Source organism: Nelumbo lutea, chromosome 1 (genome assembly GCF_056320005.1).
Source record: "Nelumbo lutea isolate HS-2025 chromosome 1, American lotus-T2T, whole genome shotgun sequence".
NCBI classification, from domain to species: domain Eukaryota; kingdom Viridiplantae; phylum Streptophyta; class Magnoliopsida; order Proteales; family Nelumbonaceae; genus Nelumbo; species Nelumbo lutea.
In genome coordinates, this window is record NC_142684.1 from 37311685 (window position 1) to 37336445 (window position 24761).

At 40.0% G+C, this 24761-nt stretch overlaps 1 protein-coding gene across 2 annotated transcripts in view; it reads right to left on the bottom strand.

Moving 5' to 3' along the window:
* The window catches only part of MLH1 (MUTL-homolog 1), a 104514-nt gene that overhangs the window by 56797 nt on the left and 22956 nt on the right, over positions 1 to 24761 (bottom strand). For both annotated transcript variants that reach the window (XM_088982022.1, XM_088982102.1), the window contains exons 8-9: positions 655 to 823; positions 381 to 516 (exon numbers count right to left, since the gene is read on the bottom strand). In XM_088982022.1, the coding sequence (XP_088838148.1) occupies positions 381 to 516; positions 655 to 823 (305 nt within the window). The remainder of the gene's footprint in view (positions 1 to 380; positions 517 to 654; positions 824 to 24761) is intronic.

The following is a 24761-nucleotide window of genomic DNA, read 5'->3' on the forward strand; positions in this document are numbered from 1 at the left end:
ACCTTGGGATCTACACTTGTGGTATCCATATCAAATATACATCTCCCTCTTTATTTGGTTTCAAATTTGGTCCATTTTAGTATAAGATCGATCCTAGAAAAATGCAGTTTTTCGAATTGCAGGGAATTCAATTCCTAGAAGGTTGAGAAATTTTTTGAAATTTCACCCAACCATCTAGCATGGTTCGGCCATCCATATGATGGATCCCAACCTTCCTTCAAGAAAAGCATGGTTTAATGAAACTATGAAGGCTTTCTTGAGACAGTAAATTTTTGTTTTTAAAAGACAACAGAATTCTTTTAACCTTTACGATATGAAATTAACATATAATAATCAACTAAAATCAATTAATTTAGACTAGATTCAGAATGTGAGCACACCGCACAGCAGTTAAGCAAGAATTCCCTCCTTGTTGTCTAGGAGGCTTGGCAGGCAAGTAGGCATGCAATCTTCCCATAGGATCCAGAGTATCTGTTCGCACAACTTTATGCACAGGGACTTTCTGGGATTTTGACACTACAGGAAGATAGAAAAACATAAAAGAAATGTTGGTGAAATAAAAGAGGATTCCTACCAAATAGCATACATGTGACTGTTTACATGACTATACAGGTATAAAATTCTGCAGAAAGGGAACTAGATATGGTTTCTTACCAGGATCTGAGGAATTAATTTGGTTATCCCTCCTTGCACCAAGAGGAGCAGATGTAGAGGGATGTGTGGAATGTGTGTGGAATGTCCTCACAGTATCTGAATTCCTCAACTTCAATTCAACTGCAGCCTGTATGTTCTCAATGATGCTTTCCTGATACAGAAGGCTAACCTGCAAAAAATATAACAGGATTTGGAAGGCTGAAAGAAGCCCAAAGATTTACCAAAAAGGATCCACAATATCCCCAAAATTTATAAAACATTCCCAATAATTCTTCTTTTCTTGACAGTACAAAATCAATCAGGAATTAGAAATTTCCAAGGAGGAGTTTTGAAAATCAATAATTTAAACTAGAACTCTTTCTAAAAAGCAAATCCAATGTCAAATCCTTTATTCTTTTTTCTTTGTGTTGTCATATGTGCTAAAAGATAAAAATATGTGATGAGTAAGCATATCAACCATAATCGTCAAGGCATCACTGATAATGTGTGTTTGGTCAGTTGCTTACTTGAATGCCATGTCTTATATAAATAAGACACCTCTTTAGGCAGCGAGGTACCCACCTTGGTAATAAAAATCACAAGAGAAGCATTTTATGGTAAAATTATTAATATGCCTACACATTATATTTGCTTATGAGTTTTAATGATAAAATATAAGAGCATAGGTCTATTTGGTTGCCAAGAAATGGATGAGTAAAAAGGAAAATATCACAAATAGATGCCATTTTGCAGTGCTTGTTTTGTGCCAGGAGAGGGGAAATATTTCAAATCTCAAAATGGGGGGGATAGTCTCACTAAAACAGTGCAACCCCAGTGAGAAAATGAAAAGTGAGCAGACAGTCAGATTGATGACTTGATGACCAGATTACTACTCTGGACTCAGTTAACCTATTACCAACTAGATTGCATAGAAAACAATGATTTGTTTGATAACCAGTTGACCCAAACAGTTGAACAATTGACCCGTTTGCTAAGTAACCGGACTTTATATTATGTTCTGAATTTTTATTGCTTTAATGGCATGGGTTGACCCATTTGACCAAGAAGGTTGAGCCAATGACTATCCATAGGGAAAACTCGCTCAAACTCCAAGTCAGTTTTGAAAACAGTGAACATGACCTTCACAAATGCTCATTTGAAGAATCTGACATGGCATATGGCTCCTAAATTCCACTACATCAGCTGCTAGAAAGGGTGCAACTACCATGTGTACAACTGTACATTAGGCAGAATTACCAACTGATGAGCACAAGATGGACCAAGCTATATTATCCATCTAAATTTCTCAGCTACCAAAAAATAGAAAATAAATTCTCATATATTTATTATAAACAACTAAACACTAGATGGTAGAAGAGAAAAAAAAAAAAAAAACTCTCACCCCAACCTTGCCTTCACCAATTTCTACTAAACAGACCCCAAGGGTTTCAAGAAGAATGGGAATAAATAAACCAAGGTGAGAAGTACTAGAATATGGTATGTATAGGTGTGGATGTTAGACAGTCTTTGTATGCCCTTAGCTTCAATCAGAATAATATACTTTTGACATTTATTATAAATGAATAAAGTGCATATTTGATTCATGTTCTTGTGGATTGTTTCTGTGTTATACCCTTAAACTGGACACTTAATGAGACTCGTGTTAGTTTAGAATGTTCACAGCCAATGGGTCGGTCTGGGGAGACCTATCCTGATAAGGCTGACACTGATGTGCCACCAAGTCGGTTGGGGTGGCCTGTCTCAGCCGCCAAGGTGAGACCCAAGGCACATGCAGTGTAGGATTAATTAAATCTTTGAAACGGACCAGATTTCCAGTATTGCCCTGGACCTTGGAGATTAATGGGCAAAATTGGAAAGTTACACCTGACCCCTAAACTCGATTATGATACTACACTAGGTGTCGAATTGGACTGTCTTTGATGTACCAATCAGTGAGATCCTTAGCGGGGGTCAAAACCTAGGTATGTTGGGACAGGATCAGTCCCTTTGTCGGACAAAGGTAATGATCAGGGATGCACTCTCTCTGATGGAAACCAAGACTACCGACAACCGATTTCAATCATTGAGATTTGTTTTGCAAAATATATGAGATATAAAAGTATATATATTACGGTTTCTAAAATGTTTGCAAAAGGTTTTAATTCCCGGGATCCGTACAAGTAGAGAGTGCAAGGCCGAGGGAGAGGTCCTCTCTTGTCAGGCAGTGTTTGATCATTATGGGCTGAGAGGTTAAGTGTAAGGCCACTAAGGGTAATGCCTGATGGGTTAATCTTGCATCTGCCCACAGTCCCTGGGTTTTTATAAGGTGGCTTGGCCCAGGGACCACTTAATGTAAGTGTTGGGTCCAATAGAGGCCCATGTGATCGGTTTCAGGGGGTGCACTGTCCACAACAGTGTATTTGGCCAGGCTTTGTAACAAAGACTGGGCCGAACCCATGTGGCTGATGTGTAGATCAATGCTTGGGTCCCACGCCATACAAAGAAGCCCAACTGTGTAGTAGTTTGGAAGCAGTTTTGAGCACATAGACTTATTGGGCCTAAAGCCCATTTCGAACTGGCCTAATTTGATTAGTTAAATAGATGGGGCGGATTTGGGATTAAATCAGCAGATAGGATAAAGTCCTACCCTATCCACTCAAAGAGACCAGATCTGAATTCAGATCTGGAAACCTCCTGATAAGATCAGGAGAAAGATGATCTAATCTATAGATAAGATAAGGGTCTTATCCTTATCATTTAAAGAGAGTCCAAATTCAAATAATGATCTGAATTAGGAAACTCCTGCTAGGATCAGGAGCTGATCTCTTTAAACCTATAAAAGCAGGAGGGGGCGAACCATCCAAGGCATCCCAGAAATTTCAAAGATATCAGATCTCGAATTACAGAGAGAAGAATACACAGTGTGACTGCGCCTTCTCCCTGTGATCCCTTCCTGCCGCCGCCATACTGCCAGTTCGTTCTCCAACCATGTAGGAGCGGTCAAGATTGGATCTTGGCATCAGTCTTTGCTGAAAGGCTGATAGGAAGTTGTGCTCACTGCCTCCATTGGATTCTTGCTGAAGAATTTGGTTCGTGGGACGGACCCTGCTAATTCTGCTCCTCCATCCACTGTGTCATCTTCAAAGGGAGCAGTCTTTGGTGATCTTCTTTGGGCGTGAACACCACCATTGAGAGATATTATTTCTTTGTATCAGGTATATCCCTCTCCTACTGTTTCGTTTCAAATCTGGTTCGGTTTATGGTTCAAGATTGATCCTTGAAAAATATGATTTTTCTAAAATAGGAAATGCGATTCCCAATTGAAGGGAGAGAAATTTTTGAAATTCGCCCACCCTATTCCGCAAGATTTGGGCGTCCATGTGATGGATCTATCATCCCTTCAGTGGATAGAGGTATTATTGTCCTTAATTTGTTTAAAAAGAGCTATTTTGTTTTTTTCACCATATTACTTTAGTAAGGGCAGTTCTGTAAATTAACATATCATGCGATAATTGTAAGTACATGCCTGAGGAGGGGAGGTGTTCAACTAAAAGTCCCCACCAAACAGGAGAGTACATTCTATCTTTCTCCCCCACCTTTATTCTCCTATCTTTTTAATTATTCTTCTCTTGATCTGAATCTCAAGATACATATCAGAGCAATAGAAGGCTGGTGAAAGCTATCAGCCATTGTATTGACCAATAAGGAATCAACCTGAATGAGCAATTCGGGCTTCTTCCAAAAGATTTGTTAGAAATATAGTAATAAAGGGAGAATGCAACTTATCATTTTTGTGCCTTCCAAACCCATAGTAAGTGCAAAACACTGAAAAGCCTGACGTCTGATGTGCCAAACAACAATCTAAAGTTGACTGTTAACTACAAATGAGAAATGAAACTTTGTAGGATTATGGAATGGGCTGAGTCGTGCCACCTAGTCATTCTCCTTAAAATTGCATTTGTCCCCTACAGTGCAACCAGGCCTCTGCAAATCGGTTTCCAAAATGAAACAACCCATAGGCCTCTAGTAGACGTGTGAAGGGAAGGGAGGTCCATCATATGAATGGCCGAACCTTGCAAAGAGGTTGGGTGAAATTTCAAAAAATTCTTTCTCCCTTCTAGAAATCCTATTCACTAATTTAGAAAACTGCATTTTCAATGTTCATTCTTGAAAAAAATCGGACCAAATCTGAAACCAAGATTAGGGAGAGGAATACCTAATACGGAATCCATGCAAAAAGCCCCTTCCAACGTAGGTGTTCACGCCCAAAGAGGTTACCAAATCCACCTCCACTGAAGATGACACAGCAAATGTTGATGCAGGATCAGCAAGGACCTATGATTCTTCAACAAGAATCGTGTAGGGTTGTGTGAGCACGACATCAGATTGTCTTCACAAAGAAACAATATCAAGAACAGTTCTTGATCACTCCAAGAGGTGGAGATCAAACTGGATAGGGCGGCAAGAGCAGAGGGAGAACAAGATTGCAAAAAAGAAGTGATCTTTCTGTAGAATTTGCCCCCTTATTTATAACCTTCCTTGGATCAGCTTCCTAATCCAATTAGGAATGAGTTTCTTGATCCAAATCTGATATTTGGATTTGGACTCTCAAGTGGATAAGACTTATCTTATCCAACTGCTAATCCTAATCAGATTATAAACCCAAATCCACCCATTTAATTAAAGCACTTAAGCCCAGTTCGAAAAAGTCACACTACTCACTTTACCCTTTAAATGTTGGCTAGTTTGGCTCTCTTTGTATGGTGTGAGACCCTAGCATTGATCTACACATCAACCACATGGGTTCAGCCCATCCTTTGTTACAAGGCCTGGCCGAATTCACTGTAGAACACAGTGAACCCCTGAGTCCATCAGTATGGGCTCTTAATGGGCCCAACATTTACACTAAATGGTCATTGGGTCTAGCCACCTTACGAAGGCCCAAGGACTATGGGCAGATGCAAGATTAGCCCATCAAGTATAATCCTCAATGGTCATACACTTAACCTCTCAACCCATAATAATCAAACACTGCCGACAAGAGAGGACCTCTCCCTCGGCTGCAAAGTACAATGTTGCACTCTCTTCTCACATGGATCCTGGGAATTAAAACATTTTCCAAACATTTTGTGAAACCATAATATATATGTACATCTCTATATAAATATATTTTGCAAAACAAATCTCAACACTTTGAAATCAATTGCCGACAGTTTAGGTTTCCATCAGAGAGAGTGTATTCCTCGATCATTCACTTTGTCTGACAAAGGGGCTGATCCTATCACCCACTCAGGTGAATTCTCGGGTAGCCCCAACATACCCAGGTTTTGACCCGATTAAGGATTTCACTAATTAGCATATCAAAGATAGCCCAATTCGACACCTAGTGCAATACCATAATCAAGACTAGGGGTTAGGTGTAACATTCCAATTTTTCCCATCTGTCTCCAATGTCTAGGGCAATACTGGAATTTAGTCTGGTTCGGGGTTTCAAGAAAACCCACATTACATGTACCTCAGGCCTCACCCTGGCAGCTGAGACAAACCACCCTAACCCACTTGGCGGCATATTAGTGTCAGCCTTAACAGGATAAATCTCCCCAGATCTATCCAACGGCTGTGAAGATTCTAAACTAACACGAGTCTCTTAAGTGTTTAGTTTAAGGGTATTACACAGAAGCACACCAAAATAACATGAATCAATTATGCACTTTATTCATTTACAATAAATGTCAATAAGTACATCAATTTGATTGGAGCTAAGGGCATAACTATCTAACAACGTGCACTTGCTTACCAGTCCTCCGCGAACCACTAAACGAAGATGCTCAAATTAGCAGTGTCTGCCACTGAGTTGACCAACACTCTATCCATAGAGTTTTCAACCACCTTAATTGACACAGAAGTGACCTTACAAAGAGATGTGTCTCTCCTGAACAATGTGTAAGCCACCCGTTTGTAGAGATACAAAGAAGATGACAAAATGTTCAGACCAAAAACCCATTTAAATAGAATAGAAAACAAAGAAGACGATAAAGTAATGGTTAGTCGGACTTTAAATAAGAATCATTTAAAAGGGATATGGTGTGGTGCATGTATACACCCACACCCATGCCCTGGCCCGGCCCGGCTTAGCACATGCATGTGTGAAAAGCACCCCCAACCCCCTACAAACATGTAACACAATGTATAATGTATCATCCTCCTATGGGACCCTACTCATAGGGATAACAACTTATCTTGTATGCTGAATTCCACCTCTTTTCCCAAGCAATGTGGGACAAGGTACATTTGTTAGACAGTTTTGTATGCCCTTAGCTTCAATCAAAATGATGTACTTTATGAATTTATTGTAAATGAACAAAAGTGCATATTTGATTCATGTTCCCTTAATATGTTTCTGTGTAACACCCTTAAACTGGACACTTAATGAGACTCATGTTAGTTTAGAATGTTCACAGCCAGTGGGTCGGTCTGGGGAGACCTATCCTGACAAGGCTGACACTATGGTGCCACCAAGTCGGTTGGGGTGGCTTGTCTCAGCTACCGGGGTGAGACCCTAGGCATATACAGTGTAGGATTATTTGAATCTTTCAACTGGACCAGATTTCCAGTATTGCCCTGGACCTTGGAGATTGATGGGCAAAACTGGAAAGTTACACCCGACCCCTAGACTCGATTATGATATTGCACTAGGTGTCGGATTGGGTTGTCTTTGATGTACCAATCAGTGAGATCCTTATCGGGGGTCAAAACCTAGGTATGTTGGGATAGTCTGAGAATTCATCTGAGTGGGTGATCATAGTGATAGGATCAGCCCCTTTGTCGGACAAAGGTAATGATCGGGGATGCACTCTCACTGATGGAAACCAAGACTGCCGGCAACCGATTTCAATCGTTGAAATTTGTTTTTGCAAAATATATTTTATATGAGATATAAAAAGTATATAAATTATGATTTCGAGATGATTTGCAAAAGGTTTTAATTCCCGGGATCCATACTTGAGAGAGTGCAACATTGTTCCTTGCAACCGAGGGAGAGGTCCTCTCTTGTCGGGATTATGGGCTGAGAGGTTAAGTATAAGACCATTGAGGATAATACCTGATGGGCTAATCTTGCATCTGCCCACAGTCCCTGGGTGTTACAAGGTGGCTTGGCCCAGGGACCACTTAGGGTAAGTGTTGGGTCCATAGAGCCCATATGATGGGTTTCAGGGGATGCACTGTCCATAACAGTGTATTCAGCCAGGCCTTGTAACAAAGGCTGGGCTGAACCCGTGTGGCTGATGTGTAGATCAATGTTTGGGTCCCACGCCATACAAGGAAGCCCAATTGGGCAGCAGTTTGGAAGGCTTAATGAATACATAACCCTAAATGGGCCTTAAGCCCATTTCGAACTGGGCTAATTTGATTAGTCTTTAAGGGGCAAATTCTGAGATAAGATCAGCTGATAGGTGTGGGCCCACACCCTATCCACTCAGAGAGTCCAAGATCTAAATGAGATTAAGATTTGGAAACTTCCTAATTAGATTAGGAGCTGGCTGATCTAATCTGTAGATAAGATAAGGATTATCCCTTATCTTAAAGGGACTTCTAATGCAGATATGATTTGGGTTAGCAACTCCTAATGGGATTAGGAGCTGATCCCTTTAAGTCTATAAAAGGAAGAGGGGGCGGCAGCCTTTATACATCCAACAGACTCACCAACAACAGTCTTGTCTTCAGAGCTGAGATCACAGAAAAGAGAATTCTGCACCCTACAAATACTCTGTAGCCGCCTCCTTCCTGCAGCCGCCGCCTATAGCAGTTCGATCTCCATTGCTTGGGAGAAATCAAGATTGGATCTTGATTCCAATCTTTTGGAGAAAAGATTAGTAGGAGTTGTATTCACAAGCCGTCCAGGTGATTCATGGGAAGAAACAAGTTCTTAGGAAGGACACTGCTATTCTGCTCCACCTTACATTGCGCCATTTTCAGTGGGAGCAGATTTTGGTTTCTACCTTGGGCGTGAACACCTCAAATTTGGAGATATTATTTCTCTGTATCAGGTATTATCTCTCTCTCCTCCTTTTGGCTAAAATCTGGTTCAGTTTATGGTTCAAGAATGATCCTTGAAAATAAGATTTTCTAAATAGGGAATTCGATTCCCAGTTGAAGGGAAAGAAAAATTTTTGAAATTCACCCCCTTTATTCCGCAATCTTGGGCGTCCATGTGATGGATTTCCTATCCCTTCAACATTTACATGCTTCAAGAGGCTAGGACAAGGGATAAAGACAAAAACTTGGACACAAGAGAAGGAGAGAAGATTCATGTATTTCGGATCTTCCCTCCAAAACACAAATCCAACAAGATTTGGCTTCCTTAACCGTAGTTCTGAACCTCCAAGGTGGTTCCTCCCCACTATCGAGCCATGATATAGCCACTTCGCAATCTCCCACATTCCCAACATCCCTTCAATGCTGTTGTGCCAATGTGCTACCAATTTTAGGCCTTAGAAAACAGCCAGCATTCTACTTTGAGAGACATCCACTGCTCTAACAAACTTACCAGAATGCTAGAATGTTTCCTCTTTCATCCCTTACCACCCCTTCCAACTTCTAGAGGTAGGCGAAATAAATAACAAATAGAGAAAACAAAGACTGATAGCTTAATGTTCTGCCGCCGCCACTTTAATTAATATTTATAGGTTATGCCCATTACATGGAAAGGACAGATCTGCCCTTAGTCTTTACATAACAAATAGAGAAAACAAAGACTGAAATAAATAACAACTGAAACAACTAAATGACCAATAGCTAACCCTAGGCAGACTGGAACATCTTCTACCCTACGAACACAGTGGGACCATAGCTGTGGGGCCCACATCAGTGTTCTCTACACTCCCCCTCAAGTTGGGAATAAATGTTTATCATTCCCAACTTGGATAGATCTGCCTCTAGCTTCTTCCGGGATACAGCTTTAGTGAGGATATCTGCCAGTTGCATATTGGAGGTGATGAATGGGAGACATACTTCTTGTGATGAGACCCTCTCTCGTACAAAGTGTCGATCAACTTCAATATGTTTAGTCCTGTATTGAAGTTGTGTGCTATATTAATAGTCGCTTGATTATCACAATACAGCATCAGGGGCTTCTCATACTCAACACCCAACTCCTCAAGTAGTGATCTCAGCCAAAGAATTTCAGCCACTCCATTAGCCATTGACCTGTACTCAGCTTCAGCACTGGATCGAGAGACAACACTTTGTTTCTTACTCCGCCAAGAAACCAGGTTACCTCCCACAAGAGCACAATATCCAGAGGTAGACCTTCTGTCATCAACACTCCCAACCCAATCGGCATCCCTATAGACTTCCACCTTCATGTGGTCATTGTTCTTGAACAGTATACCTCTACTCGGGCATCTCTTCAAGTTTGCTAGTATTCTTTCTGCTGCTAGAAGGTGCGTGGTTCTAGGAGAATGCATGTACTGACTGACAACACTAACGGCATAACTGATATCTGGTCGGGTGAGGCATAGATATAGGAGCTTTCCCACTAACTGTTGGAACATAACTTTGTCTTCAAGCAGCTCCCCACTCTCTGCACTAATCCTGTGGTTCTATTCAATGGGTGTATCTGCAGGTTTGACACCTAGCTTTCCAGTTTCAGCCAAGAGATCTAAAACATATTTCCTCTGAGAGACAAATATCCCCTGTTTAGATCTAGCAACCTCAATACCCAAAAAATACCATAGTGTACCCAGATCTTTCACCTCAAACTCTTGATGAAGGAGCTGTTTGAGGGACTCAATCTCATGGTTGTCATTTCCTGTCACCACAATATCATCAACATAAACTACAAGTAGTGTCAGTGACGACTCCACCCTCTTGTTGAACAGTGTATGATCTGATTGGGCTTGTACATAACCGAACTTCCCAAGGGCTAATCTGAATCTGTCGAACCAAGCTCTAGGTGACTGCTTCAAACCATACAATGCCTTATGGAGCCGGCAGACCTTCTTACCTGCCTCTGTATCATAGAATCCAGGAGGCAACTGCATGTAAACCTCTTCCTGCAAATCCCCATTCAGGAAGGCATTCTTAACATCCATTTGGTACAAAGGCCAAGTGTAGCTTGCTGCAAGAGATAATAAAACCCGAATGGTGGTCATCTTGGCTACCGGGGCAAATGTCTCCAAGTAGTCTATACCATAAGTCTGAGTGAAACCTTTTGCAACTAGCCGAGCTTTGTACCTCTCAATGGAACCATCCGCATTGTGCTTCACAGTAAATACCCACCTGCATCCAACTGGTTTCTTTCCTTTGGGCAAGTTAACTAGCTCCCAGGTATTATTTTTCAACAGGGCATCCATTTCAACTTGCATTGCACCTCTCCACTCCGGGACTGATAGGGCTTCTTGCACTATTCTCGGAATAGGGACATCAGCAACGGAGGTGAGATAGGACCTGTAGGAGGGAGATAGGCGATCATAGGACAAAAACTGGGAGATGCAGTGGGCCGTAGATGTGGTGCAATGCCGTTTTCCTTTACGGAGGGCAATGGGAAGGTCAAGATCATCTGCAGAGGGTGAGGTAGCAACAATGGAAGGAGTCTCTGTGGGCCCTAGGACTGTAATATCTAGACTTTGAGCCGTAGTAGCCGGCTGGGACTGCTGATGACCAGGATAAATCTGCCTGCATTGCCTGTGATAGACTCTCAACTCCCGATCCCTTTGACCACCCTCGCTACTACAACCCTCATCATCAACTGGAATAGGTAAAGGAACAGCCCCAAAGGTATTAACCCTGTCCTCACTGCACTCCACCTCCCCCTGAAGAAAAAGACCCAAATCTCCACGCTCACTACTCTCCCCCTAAGGAGAGACCCGAGAATAGTAGGGTGTCTCCTCAAAGAAAGTGACATCCATGGATACAAACTTCTTCCCTGAGACAGGCATAACAACAATAACCCTTTTGAGTTTGTGCATAACCAAGAAAGATGCATTTGGAGGCCTTGGGTTGAAACTTGGAGTGATTGGGACCAAGAAGCTGAACAAAACAGGTACAACCAAATGTCTTGAGGGGAATAGTGAACAACTTCTCATTGAAGTATAGAAGGGAAAAAGGAGGTTTCATATCAAGAACCCGAGAAGGAATCCGATTAATAAGATATACCGCCGTAAGGATAGCATCACCCCAGAAGCGAATAGGGACGTTGGAGGTAAACATAATACTTCTAGCCACCTCCAAGATGTGCCTATTCTTCCTCTCTGCAACCCCATTCTGCTGAGGTGTATGAGGACACGTGCTTTGGTGGATAACCCCATGATTAAGGAGGTACGATGCCAATGGCTTAGCAAAGTATTTCTTTGCATTATCAGATCTAAGCACTTTTATCCTGGCATCAAATTGTGTTAGGATCATTTGGTGGATGTTTTGGGTCAGGACAGGCACTTCATCTCGTGATCGCATAATATAAACCCATGAAAACCGGGTGTGGTCATCAACAAATAGCAAAAAATACCTGTACCCCCTCATAGAAGGAATGTGATATGGCCCCCAAACATCAGTATGCACAATATCAAAAGAACTATTACTCATTTTATTACTCAATAAATAAGAGTTTCGACAATGTTTAGCCAACTCACAACTTTCACACTTCAATTGAGATGACTCAACAGACTCAAACAAAGTAGGAAACTGACTCTTCAAGGACCGAAAAGATAAATGACCCAATCGGTTATGCCACAACATAACCGGACTCACAAGTTGAGAAACAAGTAACTTCTTATCCACTGACTCTTCCCGAAGAGAACTCTCCCCGAGCAGATAGATCCCATTCGTCTCACAGCCAATCCCAATCACCTTCTTCGTCTCCATGTCCTGAAAAACACATTGGTCAGGAAAGAAAGTTACTGAGCAGTTCAAATGTTTGGTAATGCTACTGACGAAAAGGAGGTTAGTATCCAATTTAGGAACATGCAAGACAGAGGACAAAGATATAGTATCTGACAGTTTGATGTCGCCCTTGCCAGAAATAGGGACAAGAGAGCCATCAGCTATAGATACTTTATCCCTACCAGAAGATAAGTGATAAGTAGTAAACAAAGAGGGCAAGCTGGTCATATGGTCAGATGCACCTGAATCTATTACCCAACACGGTTCAGTAGTACCTGGAGCGGAGGCATGGTAGGCTAAGGCTCGAGTACCTGAGTGTGCAAAGGCCGATGTAGCCGGAGCTGATGATGACTGCGGTAACTGAGCTGAACTGCCAACTTCCTTCTCCAATTGTATTAGAGCTGCCCGGACTGCAGCTAAGGTCTCTAATGGTGTGCCTCTCATGCCAGATGAGGATGTTGAATCGGTAGTCGTAGCCACATGAGCATTACTCCTTTTATTTTTCAACTTTGCCAGGACCAAATGTGGATGCAACTTCCAACATGTTTCTTTTGTGTGTTTAGGTTTCTTGCAATGCTCACACACCACATCCCTTTTATCTTCCTTCTTTCTGTCCCTCTCTGAATCACCCTTTGTTTTGGGTTTGACAGATACCAAGGCAGGTGTAAGCGGCTGAGGTTGCATCATGACTTTCCTCCTGGTCTCTTCGTTGTGCACTAAGGAGTATGCCTAAGAGAGGGTCACACTATCTCTGGTCAAGATCTGCTGCCTCACAATATCATATTCTGAATTCAGTCCTGCCAGAAACTCAAACACTCTGTTTGTCTCAATGTGCTTTCTATGTATCTGAGCATCTTTGGGACTCTCCCACTCAAGAGTCTCTAAGTGATCAATCTCATGCCACAGGGAGTGCAGGTTAGAGAAATAGACTGACACCGGTTTCTCTCCTTGTTTAAGGGCATTCACCTCACATTTCAACTCATATGCTCTGGCAACATTAAGGGGTTGGGAGTAAGTCTCTTTCATCACATTCCATATCTCCTTGGCTGTCTTTGCCCATAAGTAATTTCGGCTGATATGGGGCTGCATTGAATTACAGAGCCATGTCATAACCAAGTAGTTTTCTTGGACCCGCTTGGTATACATAGGGTCTCCCTTGGAAGGTTCTGCTACATCTCCCAAGAGATACTCTACTTTGCCCCTTCCCCCAATAGCCATCATGGCTGGTTGGGCCCATTCCAAGTAGTTTGATCCATCAAACTTTACGGTTGTAATCTGAAAACCTGTCTCAGAACCACCACCATAACTGTTGTTCCCAAAACTGTTTTCTGCCTGATTCTTAAACTCCATTTCAGTCAAGAATCAGAAGTATCAAAGATTATGGTTACTACAGTCAAAACCAGCACTAGAACTCCCAACAACAGTCACAAAATCAGTAAAGAACCAATCTGTACTCACGATAGATGTGCATGAAATATATATAAGACTGATCTGAAATCAATAACCACACACAACAACAACAGTCCGAACTGTTTTCACCCCTTCAAAAGTGTTCGAAACCCCAAAAGAAGACTGAAACACAGTTTGAAGAGCAATCTGATATGCTGAAGCCAATTCGAGGTTTTAATCAGTCCTAAGAGCCGTACGGATAAGGTTTGTATTAGGGTTAATATGAAACCCTAAAACTGATCAATGTTGAGGAGAATTCTAGGGTTTGCCGCAGGAATAAGATCACAAGTTTCGGCCTAATACTAGGGTTAGCCCTTGAGAAGTTCGGTCACCCTTACTGGATACGTCCAACCTATCTTTTCTGATGTTACTTCTCTCAGAAAGTAAAAACTTACAGTAGAATGCAGTTCGCTGCCTACCAAGGTTACCCGAACCCTAGCCTTCTCTGATTCTTCCTGATCACCAACTTGCTACAACTGTGACACTTCTTCAAATAGCTACTAATCCTCTAGAGATCTCCAAGAACCAGTCAACGAACTATGCTTTCTCAGCTTCCAGCCTTAGATGGTTCTCATGTGGTCGGCTGGACTAGACTCACATGAGAGAACTTGGCTCTGATACCAACTAGAAGTTTAGGACTGTTATCAGTCTTGAACCCTAATGAATCTCAGGATCGAAGATAAGAAGAGAGGAAGAGGAGAGAAGAGAAAGAGGGAGGAGAAGCAGTAGAACACAAGGGTTGAAAGGAGGAGCAGAAGCTTAATGTTCTGCCGCCGCCACTTTAATTAATATTTATAGGTTATGCCCATTACATGGAAAGGACAGATCTGCCCTTAGTCTTTACATAACAAATAGAGAAAACAAAGACTGAAATAAATAACAACTGAAACAACTAAATGACCAATAGCTAACCCTAGGCAGACTAGAACATCTTCTACCCTACGAACACAGTGGGACCGTAGCTGTGGGGCCCACATCAGTGTTCTCTAAAATAAGTAATGAAAATTTATTAAAAGATCAAAGGCAAATATACAACTACTACATTTGAAGCATCCCAATCTGAGGTACAAGATGCAGCTGCAGAGATAAAACAAAAAAAAAAATTACAAATGGACCCAAAATAACTGATACCTATTCACCCTAGTTTAGCCAAGAAATTTGCTAACCCATTTACCTACCTCCTTTTCCACTAAATCCTGATTTCCATATTGGGAGAGTCTTTGTTTTCTTTCGATAAGTCATTGGTAGACTGCCATTTAAACCTCTTGATAGCCTCCCTGGAAGTCCATCTTACAGTACTTGGGATTTTCAGCCACCCCACCACAATCTCAAAATCCCCTTCAATAAGAAATTTGTTAATATTCAAATTTCTAGCCATCTTTACCCCTTGTGGTACTGCTTAGCAGTGTTTTAAAAGGCGTAAGAGGCGTACGCCTGGAGGCGCACCTCCAGGCAAGGCACTCCCAAAACGCCCGGAGACACATGACAGAAGCACCCACTATTGAGGCATACGCCTCATGTACTGAGGCGTACACTTCTAGGGAGGTGTATGCCTCTGGCACACCTTTGGAAAGAGACTTATGCCTCCCACGTGTGGCATTTTTAAACATTTAACAGATTAATTGTTTTAGGTTTTTTATGTTCTAATTAGTGGGGCCATGATTATTTATCATGGCCCCCATTGTATACAATCAGTTTTTAAGTGTAACGAGGGGGAAATATCCCTCTTTCGATTATTTTCTAACCCAAACTTTAGGGCTCGAAAGAGAGAACTCTAAACTCTGTGAAACCTGCAAAGTGCAAAGAACAAGTCTCTAATCTCTACTCAGTTTCAACCTGCAACTTCGAGCAATCTGATCTTGTATGTGTTTTTTTTTCTTTTCCTTTCTTCTTCTTCTTCTTTCTTCTTTCGCACTTTGCAACCTGCAACTTCTTCTTCTTCTTCTTTGAGCAACCTACAATTTCTCAGATATGGTGGTCTTATTTTTCTTTTATTCTTTTTTATTTTCAACTGCAATCGAAGAGAAGTTGGAGCTGCTGGACCAACCGACCAACCTGGGTGGCTGTGAACCTGTGACAGGTGAAACGGCAAACTGCCAGTCTTCTGAAGTGAATTTCAACAGTTCAACCATCAAAAGCTGCAACGGTTTTTTTTTTATCAATAAGCTTCAAAGTTAGTAGTACTGTTCTTCATTTCTTTTTTCTCTTTGTTTATTTGTTTCTTTTTTTCTTGATTTTAGTAGTTCTGTTTCAGCCTTGATCTTGAACAGAGCTGCATGAATAAAATGCCACACAACCATGTTATGTAATCTGTTCTTCCTATGCTTTTCCTTTTTTTTTAACACATTTAATGGACCGAATAGACCAAGACCCAACTGCTGGCTGTAGCTTCATCAATTCAACTCTTCAGAGCTCAGACTTCAAGCTGATTTATTGATTTTGCTTCTTTTGAATTTGATGAATGATTTATTGATTTTGCTTGTGAATTGTAGAAATTGAATGCTTATGCCTTATAGAAAGTAGAAACTTGAAGTGAGTGATAGAAATTATAATTTGTGAATTTTAACTAATACTGTTTTTTTAATTTAATTAGGTTCTGCAATTTGATATTTTGGTCATTTCTTTGATCCCTATTTCATCAAGAACCAAGATTGTCTAGAAAGGATTTTGCTTGGGAATATGTTAAAGAAGACGAGGGAAAAAATGTTATATTTATTGTGCATTTTGTAGTAAATTGTGCATAGGAGGCATAAACCGATTAAAACATCAATTGGCTGGTACCACACATGGAATGAGTGAGTGCAAACAATGCCCTGAAGAGGTAAAATTAAGATGTCAAAATGCACTTACCGAATTTGAAGTGGAGGAAAAAAGTCTAATTTTGTGGCTAGTGTTGGGAGGTTTAATCGTACACCTATGACTTCTCAACATGGGAGTTGTATTGCTCTTAATCCTAGATTTGAGGAGTCTATTATGGGAAGTAGAAGTGAAAGCCATAGTGGAAGTGGGACTTTAGTCATTCCACAATCATTTTCACCACGACTAGTAGGCCCAATGGGCCAATTTGTTTCACTTGAGCCACGCCAACAGACTTTAAATTCACAATGGAAAAAAGATAAAAAAAAGATGTTGATAGGGCTATTGGAAGATGTTTTTATGCCAATGCATTATCTTTTAATTTAGCAAATAGTCCTTATTACAAGAGTATGTGTGAGGCAATTGCAAATTTCAGTCCAGGTTATAAGCCTTCATCCATGCATGATCTTCGCACTAGGATCTTGAAAGAAGTAGAGAATATAATAAATTGATGGAATATAGAAAATCATGGAAGGACTATGGTTGCACGATTATATCTGATGGATGGACTGATGGAAAAAATAGGTCCATTATCAATTTTCTTATTAATAGTCCAAGTGGGACAATGCTTTTGAAATCTATTGATGCATCTGTTTCAATTAAAGATGGTGAGCTTCTTTTTAAAAATTTTGATGATGTTGTTGAAGAAGTAAGAGAGGATAATGTAGTTCAATTAATCATAGATAATCATTCAAGTTATCTGCTTGCTGGAAAAAAGTTGATGGAAAATAGGACAAATTTGTATTGCACTCCTTGTGCTGCACATTGTATTGATATAATGTTAAGAGTCCATTGGGAAGACGAAATTTTTTAATGAAACAATTGAGAAGGCAAAGCAGGTCACAAAATTTATTTACCGCCACAGATAGGTTTTAAACTTGATGAGGAGTTTCACAAAAAACCGAGAGTTTTTACGTCCAGCAATTACTTGGTTTGTCATTGCTTACTTGACATTGCAGAGCATTTATAAACAAAAGCAACCTCTTCAATCAATGTTTGCTTCTGAAAAGTGGAATGGGAGCCATTGGAGTAAGCATCCTGAGGGTGTCAAGGCAAAACAAAATATAATGTTTGATAGTAGATTTTGGCCTCAAGTGGCATTGTTAAGAGAAGTTGATTCTGAAGTAAGACCCTCGATGTCTAATTTATATGAAATGAAGGATCCAGTCCATAGAGTTTTGTTTTTTTGTGATCTATGTTGCATACTTGAATCAAAAATTGTATTTCACATTTTCACTATGTTATATTGTTAGTTGGAGTTGAAAACTTGAGATTTAGAACTCAAATATTGATTGAAATTATGTCATTTTAGTGTTATATATGTTTTTAGAACTCAAATATTGATTGAAATTAAGTCATTTTAGTGTTATATTTTAAGCATAAAAACATATATAACACTAAAATGACTTAATTTCAATCAATATTTGAGTTCTAAATCTCAAGTTTTCAACTCCAACTAACAATATAACATAGTGAAAATGTGAAATACAATTTTTGATTCAAGTATGCAACATAGATCACAAAAAAACAAAACTCTAAGGATTGAAACTCAATCAAAAGACTCTAAATCATCTTCTTCTGGAACAACAAAGGCATTATCGTCTCCTTCAAGAGTTGCATCCACACCATATGGTTCATTTCTCCCTATTTCATCATCTTTTCATCCTCATCAATCAAATTTAGTTCAACACTAGAAGAATAGAATCAATATACACTAATTATACTTACTTTGAGATTCAGTAGCTTGAGCCTTTTGATTTCTACAATCAAATGCCTTGTTGCCACCATCACTTGATCCCCTCTTTTTTGTGAAACTCCTCATCAAGTTTAAAACCCATCCTTGGCGGTAAATAAATTTTGGTCTAGCATTAAATCAAATGCCTTGTTTCCCAATGGACTCTAGCATTAGATCTAAACAATGTGCAGCACAAAGAGTCCAATACAATTTTGTCATATTTTCCATCAACTTTTTTCCAGCAAAAAGATAACTTGAATTGATTGTCTGTGATTACTTGAACCACATTATCCTCTATTACCTCTTCAACAACATCATCAAGATATTTAAAAAGAAGTTCACCATCTTTAATTGAAACGGATGCATCAATAGATTTCGAAAGCATTGTCCCACTTGGACTATTAACAAAAAAATTGATAATGGACATTTTTTTCCATCAGTTCATCCACCAGATATAATCGTGCAACCATAGTATTTCCATGATTGTCTATACTCCTATATCAATTTATCTATATTCTCCACTTCTTTCAAGATCCAAATGCGAAGATCATGCATGGATGAAGGCTTATAACCTGGACCGAAATTTGCAATTGCTTCACACACTCTTGAAATAAGGACTATTTGCTAAATTAAAAGATAATGCATTGGCATAAAAACATCTTCCAATAGCCCTATCAACATCTTTTTTTTATCTTTTTTCCATTGTGAATTTAAAGTCTGTTGGCGTGGCTCAAGTGAAACAAATTGGCCCATTGGGCCTACTAGTCGTGGTGAAAATGATTGTGGAATGACTAAAGTCCCACTTCCACTATGGCTTTCACTTCTACTTCCCATAATAGACTCCTCAAATCTAGGATTAAGAGCAATACAACTCCCATGTTGAGAAGTCATAGGTGTACGATTAAACCTCCCAACACTAGCCACAAAATCAGACTTTTTTCCTCCACTTCAAATTTGGTAAGTGCATTTTGACATCTTAATTTTACCTCTTCAGAGCATTGTTTGCACTCATTCATTCCATGTTTGGTACTAACCAAATGATGTTTCAATCGATTTATGCCTCCTATGCACAATTTACTACAAAATGCACAATAAATATAATATTTTTTCCCTCGTCTTCTTTAACATATTCCCAAGAAAAATCCTTTCTAGACATTCTAGGTTCTTGATGAAATAGGAATCAAAGAAATGACCAAAATATCAAATTGCAGAACCTAATTAAATTAAAAAAAAAAAAGAGTATTAGTTAAAATTCACAAATTATAATTTCTATTATTCACTTCAAGTTTCTACTTTCTATAAGGCATAAACATTCAATTTCTACAATTCACAAGCAAAAATTAAAAAAAAATATTAATTACAGACCAAGAATGAATAGAACATCAGGTGCACAAATTTCTTGCACCATTAAAGAATTCGATCTCCACCATACGAACCCAAAAATCAAGAAAAATACATACAACAATATAAATATAAATCAGATTTATAAAGATTTAATTTCAGATCAATCGCCCAAAACTGGGAACAAATTTTCCAGAAAACGTTAACTGCACAAATCGGGTAGAACGCCTTCTGCCCATTTGTGGAGATCCAGATCTGGTTTAATTTGGTTCAAGATTTGAACCTAGCTCTGACACCATTGGAGGGATGAGAGATCCATCATATGAATGGTCGAACCCTCCAAAAAGGTTGGGCGAAATTTCAAAAATTTCTCTCCCATGTGGGAATCGCATTCCCTATTTTAGAAAACTGCATTTTCAAGGACCAATCTTGAAACCAAACCGGACCAGATCTGAAACCAAAAGGGAGTAGAGGGATATACCTGATATGGAGTAATAGTAAACCCCCAATAAAAGGTGTTCACGCCCAAGGAGAAGACCAAAGACTGCTTCCACTAAAGATGACACGGTGTGAGGTGAAGCAGAATCAGCAAGAACCGAATTCTTCAGCAAGAATATAATGGAGGGTTGGTGAGCATGACTTCAGATTGCCTCTTCTAGCAAAAGGCAATACCAAAAACCGTTTTTCATCACTCCCACTAGTGGAGATCGAACCGGGTAGGGCGGCAAGAGCAGGAAAGAACAAGAGCAGAAGACAAGTACAATCACACTATGTTGTCTCTCTCTCGATTCAGCAGACTATGAGATGTCATTGGAGGTTCGCCCTACTCTCTTATTTATAGCCTTAAAGAGAGATTCTCCTAATCCTATTAGGAGTTTCCTAATCCAAATCTTATATTTGGATCTGGACTTTCTTTAAGAGAAGGATAATCCCTTATCTTATCTGTAGATAAAGATCAGCCTCCTAATCAAATTAGGAGTTTCCTGATCCAAATCTTTTATTTGGATCTGTACTCTTTAAGTGGATAGGGATAACCCTTTATCCTATCTGTTGATCCAAATCCCAGAACCGACCCCATTTAATTAATCTTATTAAGCTAGTTCAAATTGGGCTTTAGGCCCATTAAGTCTATGTGCTCACTTAACCTCTTAATCTACTGCCCAGTTGGGTATCTTTGTATGGCGTGGGACCCAAACATTGATCTATACATCAGCCACATGGGTTCAGCCCAGCCTCTGTTACAAGGCATGGCCGAATTCATTGTAGGAGACAGTGAACCCCTAAGTCCACCATGGGCTCCTATTGGGCCCAACATTTACACTAAATGGTCATTGGGTTAAGCCACCTTATAAAAACCCAAGGACTGTGGGCAGATGCAAGATTAGCCCATCAGGTATTACCTTCAATGGTCTTACACTTAACTTCTCAGCCCATAATGATCAAACACTGCCCGACAAGAGAGAACCTCTCCCTCGGCTGCAAGGTACAATGTTTCACTCTCTACTCACATGGATCTCGGGAATTAAAACATTTTGCAAATATTTTGAAACCATAATATATATGTATATCTTTATATAAATATATTTTACAAAAACAAATTTCAATGGTTGAAATCAACTGCCGGCAATTTAGGTTTCCATCAGAGAGAGTGCATCCCCGATCATTCACTTTGCCCGACAAAGGGGTTGATACTGTCACTATGATCACCCACTCAGATGAATTCTTAAACTGTCCCAACATACTCAGGTTTTTATCCCCTCTAAGGATCTCACTGATTGGCATATCAAAGACAACCCAATCCGACACCTAGTGTAGTATCATAATTGATTCTAAGGGTCAGGTGTAACATTCCAGTTTTGCCCATCTATCTCCAAGGTCTAGGGCAATATTGGAATTTTGGTCTGGTTCAGAGTTTCAAGAAAACCCACACTGCATGTACCTCAAGTCTCACCCTACCAGCTGAGACAAGCCACCCCAACCAACTTGGCGGCACATCAGTGTCAACCTTAGCAAAATAAATCTCCCCAGATCTATCCAACGGCTGTGAAGATTCTAAACTAACACGAGTCTCATATGTGTCCAATTTAAGAGTATTACGCAGAAACACACCATAATAACATGAATCAAATATGTACTTTATTCATTTACATTAAATGTCATAATGTACATCATTCTGATTGGAGCTAAGGGCACACAATGTCTAACAGTCCTGGCTTCTTGCAACCATGGAACCTAGTGTGAAGAATAACTTTATGTGGGCAAATACTGCTAATGAAATATGGGAACAGGCTAAAACCACTTATTCTGAACAAAGACATTATGCCAAGATTTACCAATTACAAGTTGAATCCTCAACCTGTAAGCAGGGGGACCGAAGTTTGTAAACTTATTACACATCCCTTACTTCAGTATAGGAATTGGACTTGAACCACTATTAGGCTATAGAATGGAAACATGATGATGATGTTAAGGCCTATAAGAAGCTACTTTCTCAACAACGGGTTTTTGCCTTCTTGTTGGAGCTAAACCCCGTATATGAACCTTTTAGAGTCCAAATTTTAGGCAATAAAGAGTTGCCTTCAGCTCAAGAGGTGTATGCCCTGGTCTAATCTGAGGAAAGTAGGCAAAGTGTGGGGGAGCAATAGGTGGCATTGGCTGCAATGGGTGGTAACAATATAGGAAAGAAAAGTGACTCCAAGAAGGGCTTTGTGATAGATGGACAGTTCAATTACTGGTACTCCTACTTCATTTGCGTCTACATCAGGTAATGCGGCCTCTACCGTCCATGTCACCACTACCATTGATTCCCCTTGGATCATTGACTCAGGGGACTAACCACATGACCGATAAGCCAAATCTTTTTTAGACTTATAGCCTTTTTGCCAGGAAGGGGTAAAGTGAATCTTGCAGATGGATCGTTCTCCTCCATTGCAGGCTAGGGATCAATATCCCTTCCCCATGGCCTTAACCTGAATAATGTGTTACATGTTCCTCAACTTCCTATCAATGTGCTTTCCATTAGTAGTATCACAAGCTCTTTAAACTGTAGTGTACTTTTTTTCCTGATTCATATGTTTTTCAGGATCTAACTTCTAGGAAGATGATTGGTAGAGGAAGCTTACTCGATGGTCTCTACATTCTTGACAACAAGGTTGGTCTCTCGGTGTCATCCTCAAAGTTAAATAGTCAGTCAAATAAGAGTCAATTTTTTTTTTTTGTGAATACTCGGTTGGGTCATGTTTCATTTGAAATAGTGAAGTTTTTGTTTCCTTTTTTATTTAAGTCATGTTTAATGTCAGATTTCCAATGTCGTACTTGTTAGTCGAGTAAACAATGTAGAACAAACATGAGGTATGATGCTATACATGGTATTCTCCCTCACTTCCTCAGATTCATCAAGTATGATGCTTGTTTTGGTAATGCTATTCTGTTCTGGGAGGATATTTGGGTAGTTATTCAACCCCTCAAAGATTGTTTCCTCTCGCTCTATTCCCTTTCCCTTCACAAACATGAGCCAGTTGCAACTTTTCTCCCGAGCCCGTTAAACCCCTTATCTTTAAACTAGGACTTTGGGTTTCGTAGAGGGTTAAGGGATGGTGAGTTGAGTTGTGTTATTGAGCTAATTCATTTACTAGAATCCATTTTACTTGCTCTTCTTTTCTAAAATCCCTCAATTCTAACCCCATTTCCAAAGGATTCCCTGTCAAAGAAGCCTAGGCGTGACCTATTCCCCCAAAAATTGTTGTATTCTGCTGGGAAGCCTTCCATTGGGAAAATCAATACTTTGGAAAACTTACAGAAAAAGAGACCCTTGCTTCGTCTTTCCCCAAATTGGTGTTCCTTGTGTAAGGCCGAGAATGATGATTGTTTCTATTTGTTGATCTCCTGTTCCTTTGCTACAACTATATGGAGGTGGAGCCTTTGTTTATTTTGAGGTAGGTGGTCTATGCCTTCTGATTTAAGCTTGTTATTCAACCCATCTATCTTTTGTTTGGCACACTAGAAGAGGTAAGGTCATGTGGAAATGTGTCAGGGTAGCCACTTTGTGGACTCTTTGGGAAGAAAGGAATGCAAGAACTTTCTTAGACAAGGAAAGAGGGTTAGATGAAATGAAGGATTGTATCCTAACAAGAGCAATCCATTGGCTGAAAACAGTGGATATCTTTGATGACTTCTCCTTTGATGACTTGTGGAGGAATTGGCTAGTAATAGCTAACACTTCAACAAAGAATGATAGAATTCTATCAAAATGGGTTCCGCTTTTGGAAGGTGTCATCAAGCTGAACTTTGATGGAAGCAACCAAGGCAACCCTGGGCCTTCAAGTATAGAGGGTATCCTGAGAAATAAGGACAGCAACATAATTTCCCTATTCTCAGAACTAGTGGGAATGGGGGATTCCACGAGGGCAAAAATCCTTGCTGCAGTACAAGGAATTCAGATCGCCAACCAGCTTAGGGTGGAGCATCTCCTAGTTGAAGGGGACTCTCAGGTGGTAAGAAGGTGGCTCCTAAACTTGGATACCACCATTTGGGGCTACAAAGATCTCATCAAAAAAGTAAAGTGGTTAACCAACAATATGAGAGTTGAGGTAAAATGGGTTAGTAGGTCTGCTAATTCTAGGGAAGATCTTTTTTGTGCTTCTTTGTAAGTTGTTATTAATTTGGAAATCTGTACTTAACTAGCCCGGAGAGGTTGCAACTCGTGCCTTTCCTTGGGGACTTTGTACTATTGTCTATTGCTGATTGATAAAATTATTTCAATTGTCAAAAAAAAAAACAATATAGAACGAAATTTCATTCAAGTAATAAAAGATCAAGTTTTCCTTTCCATATTGTGTACTCCGATGTATGGGGGCCTACTACTATA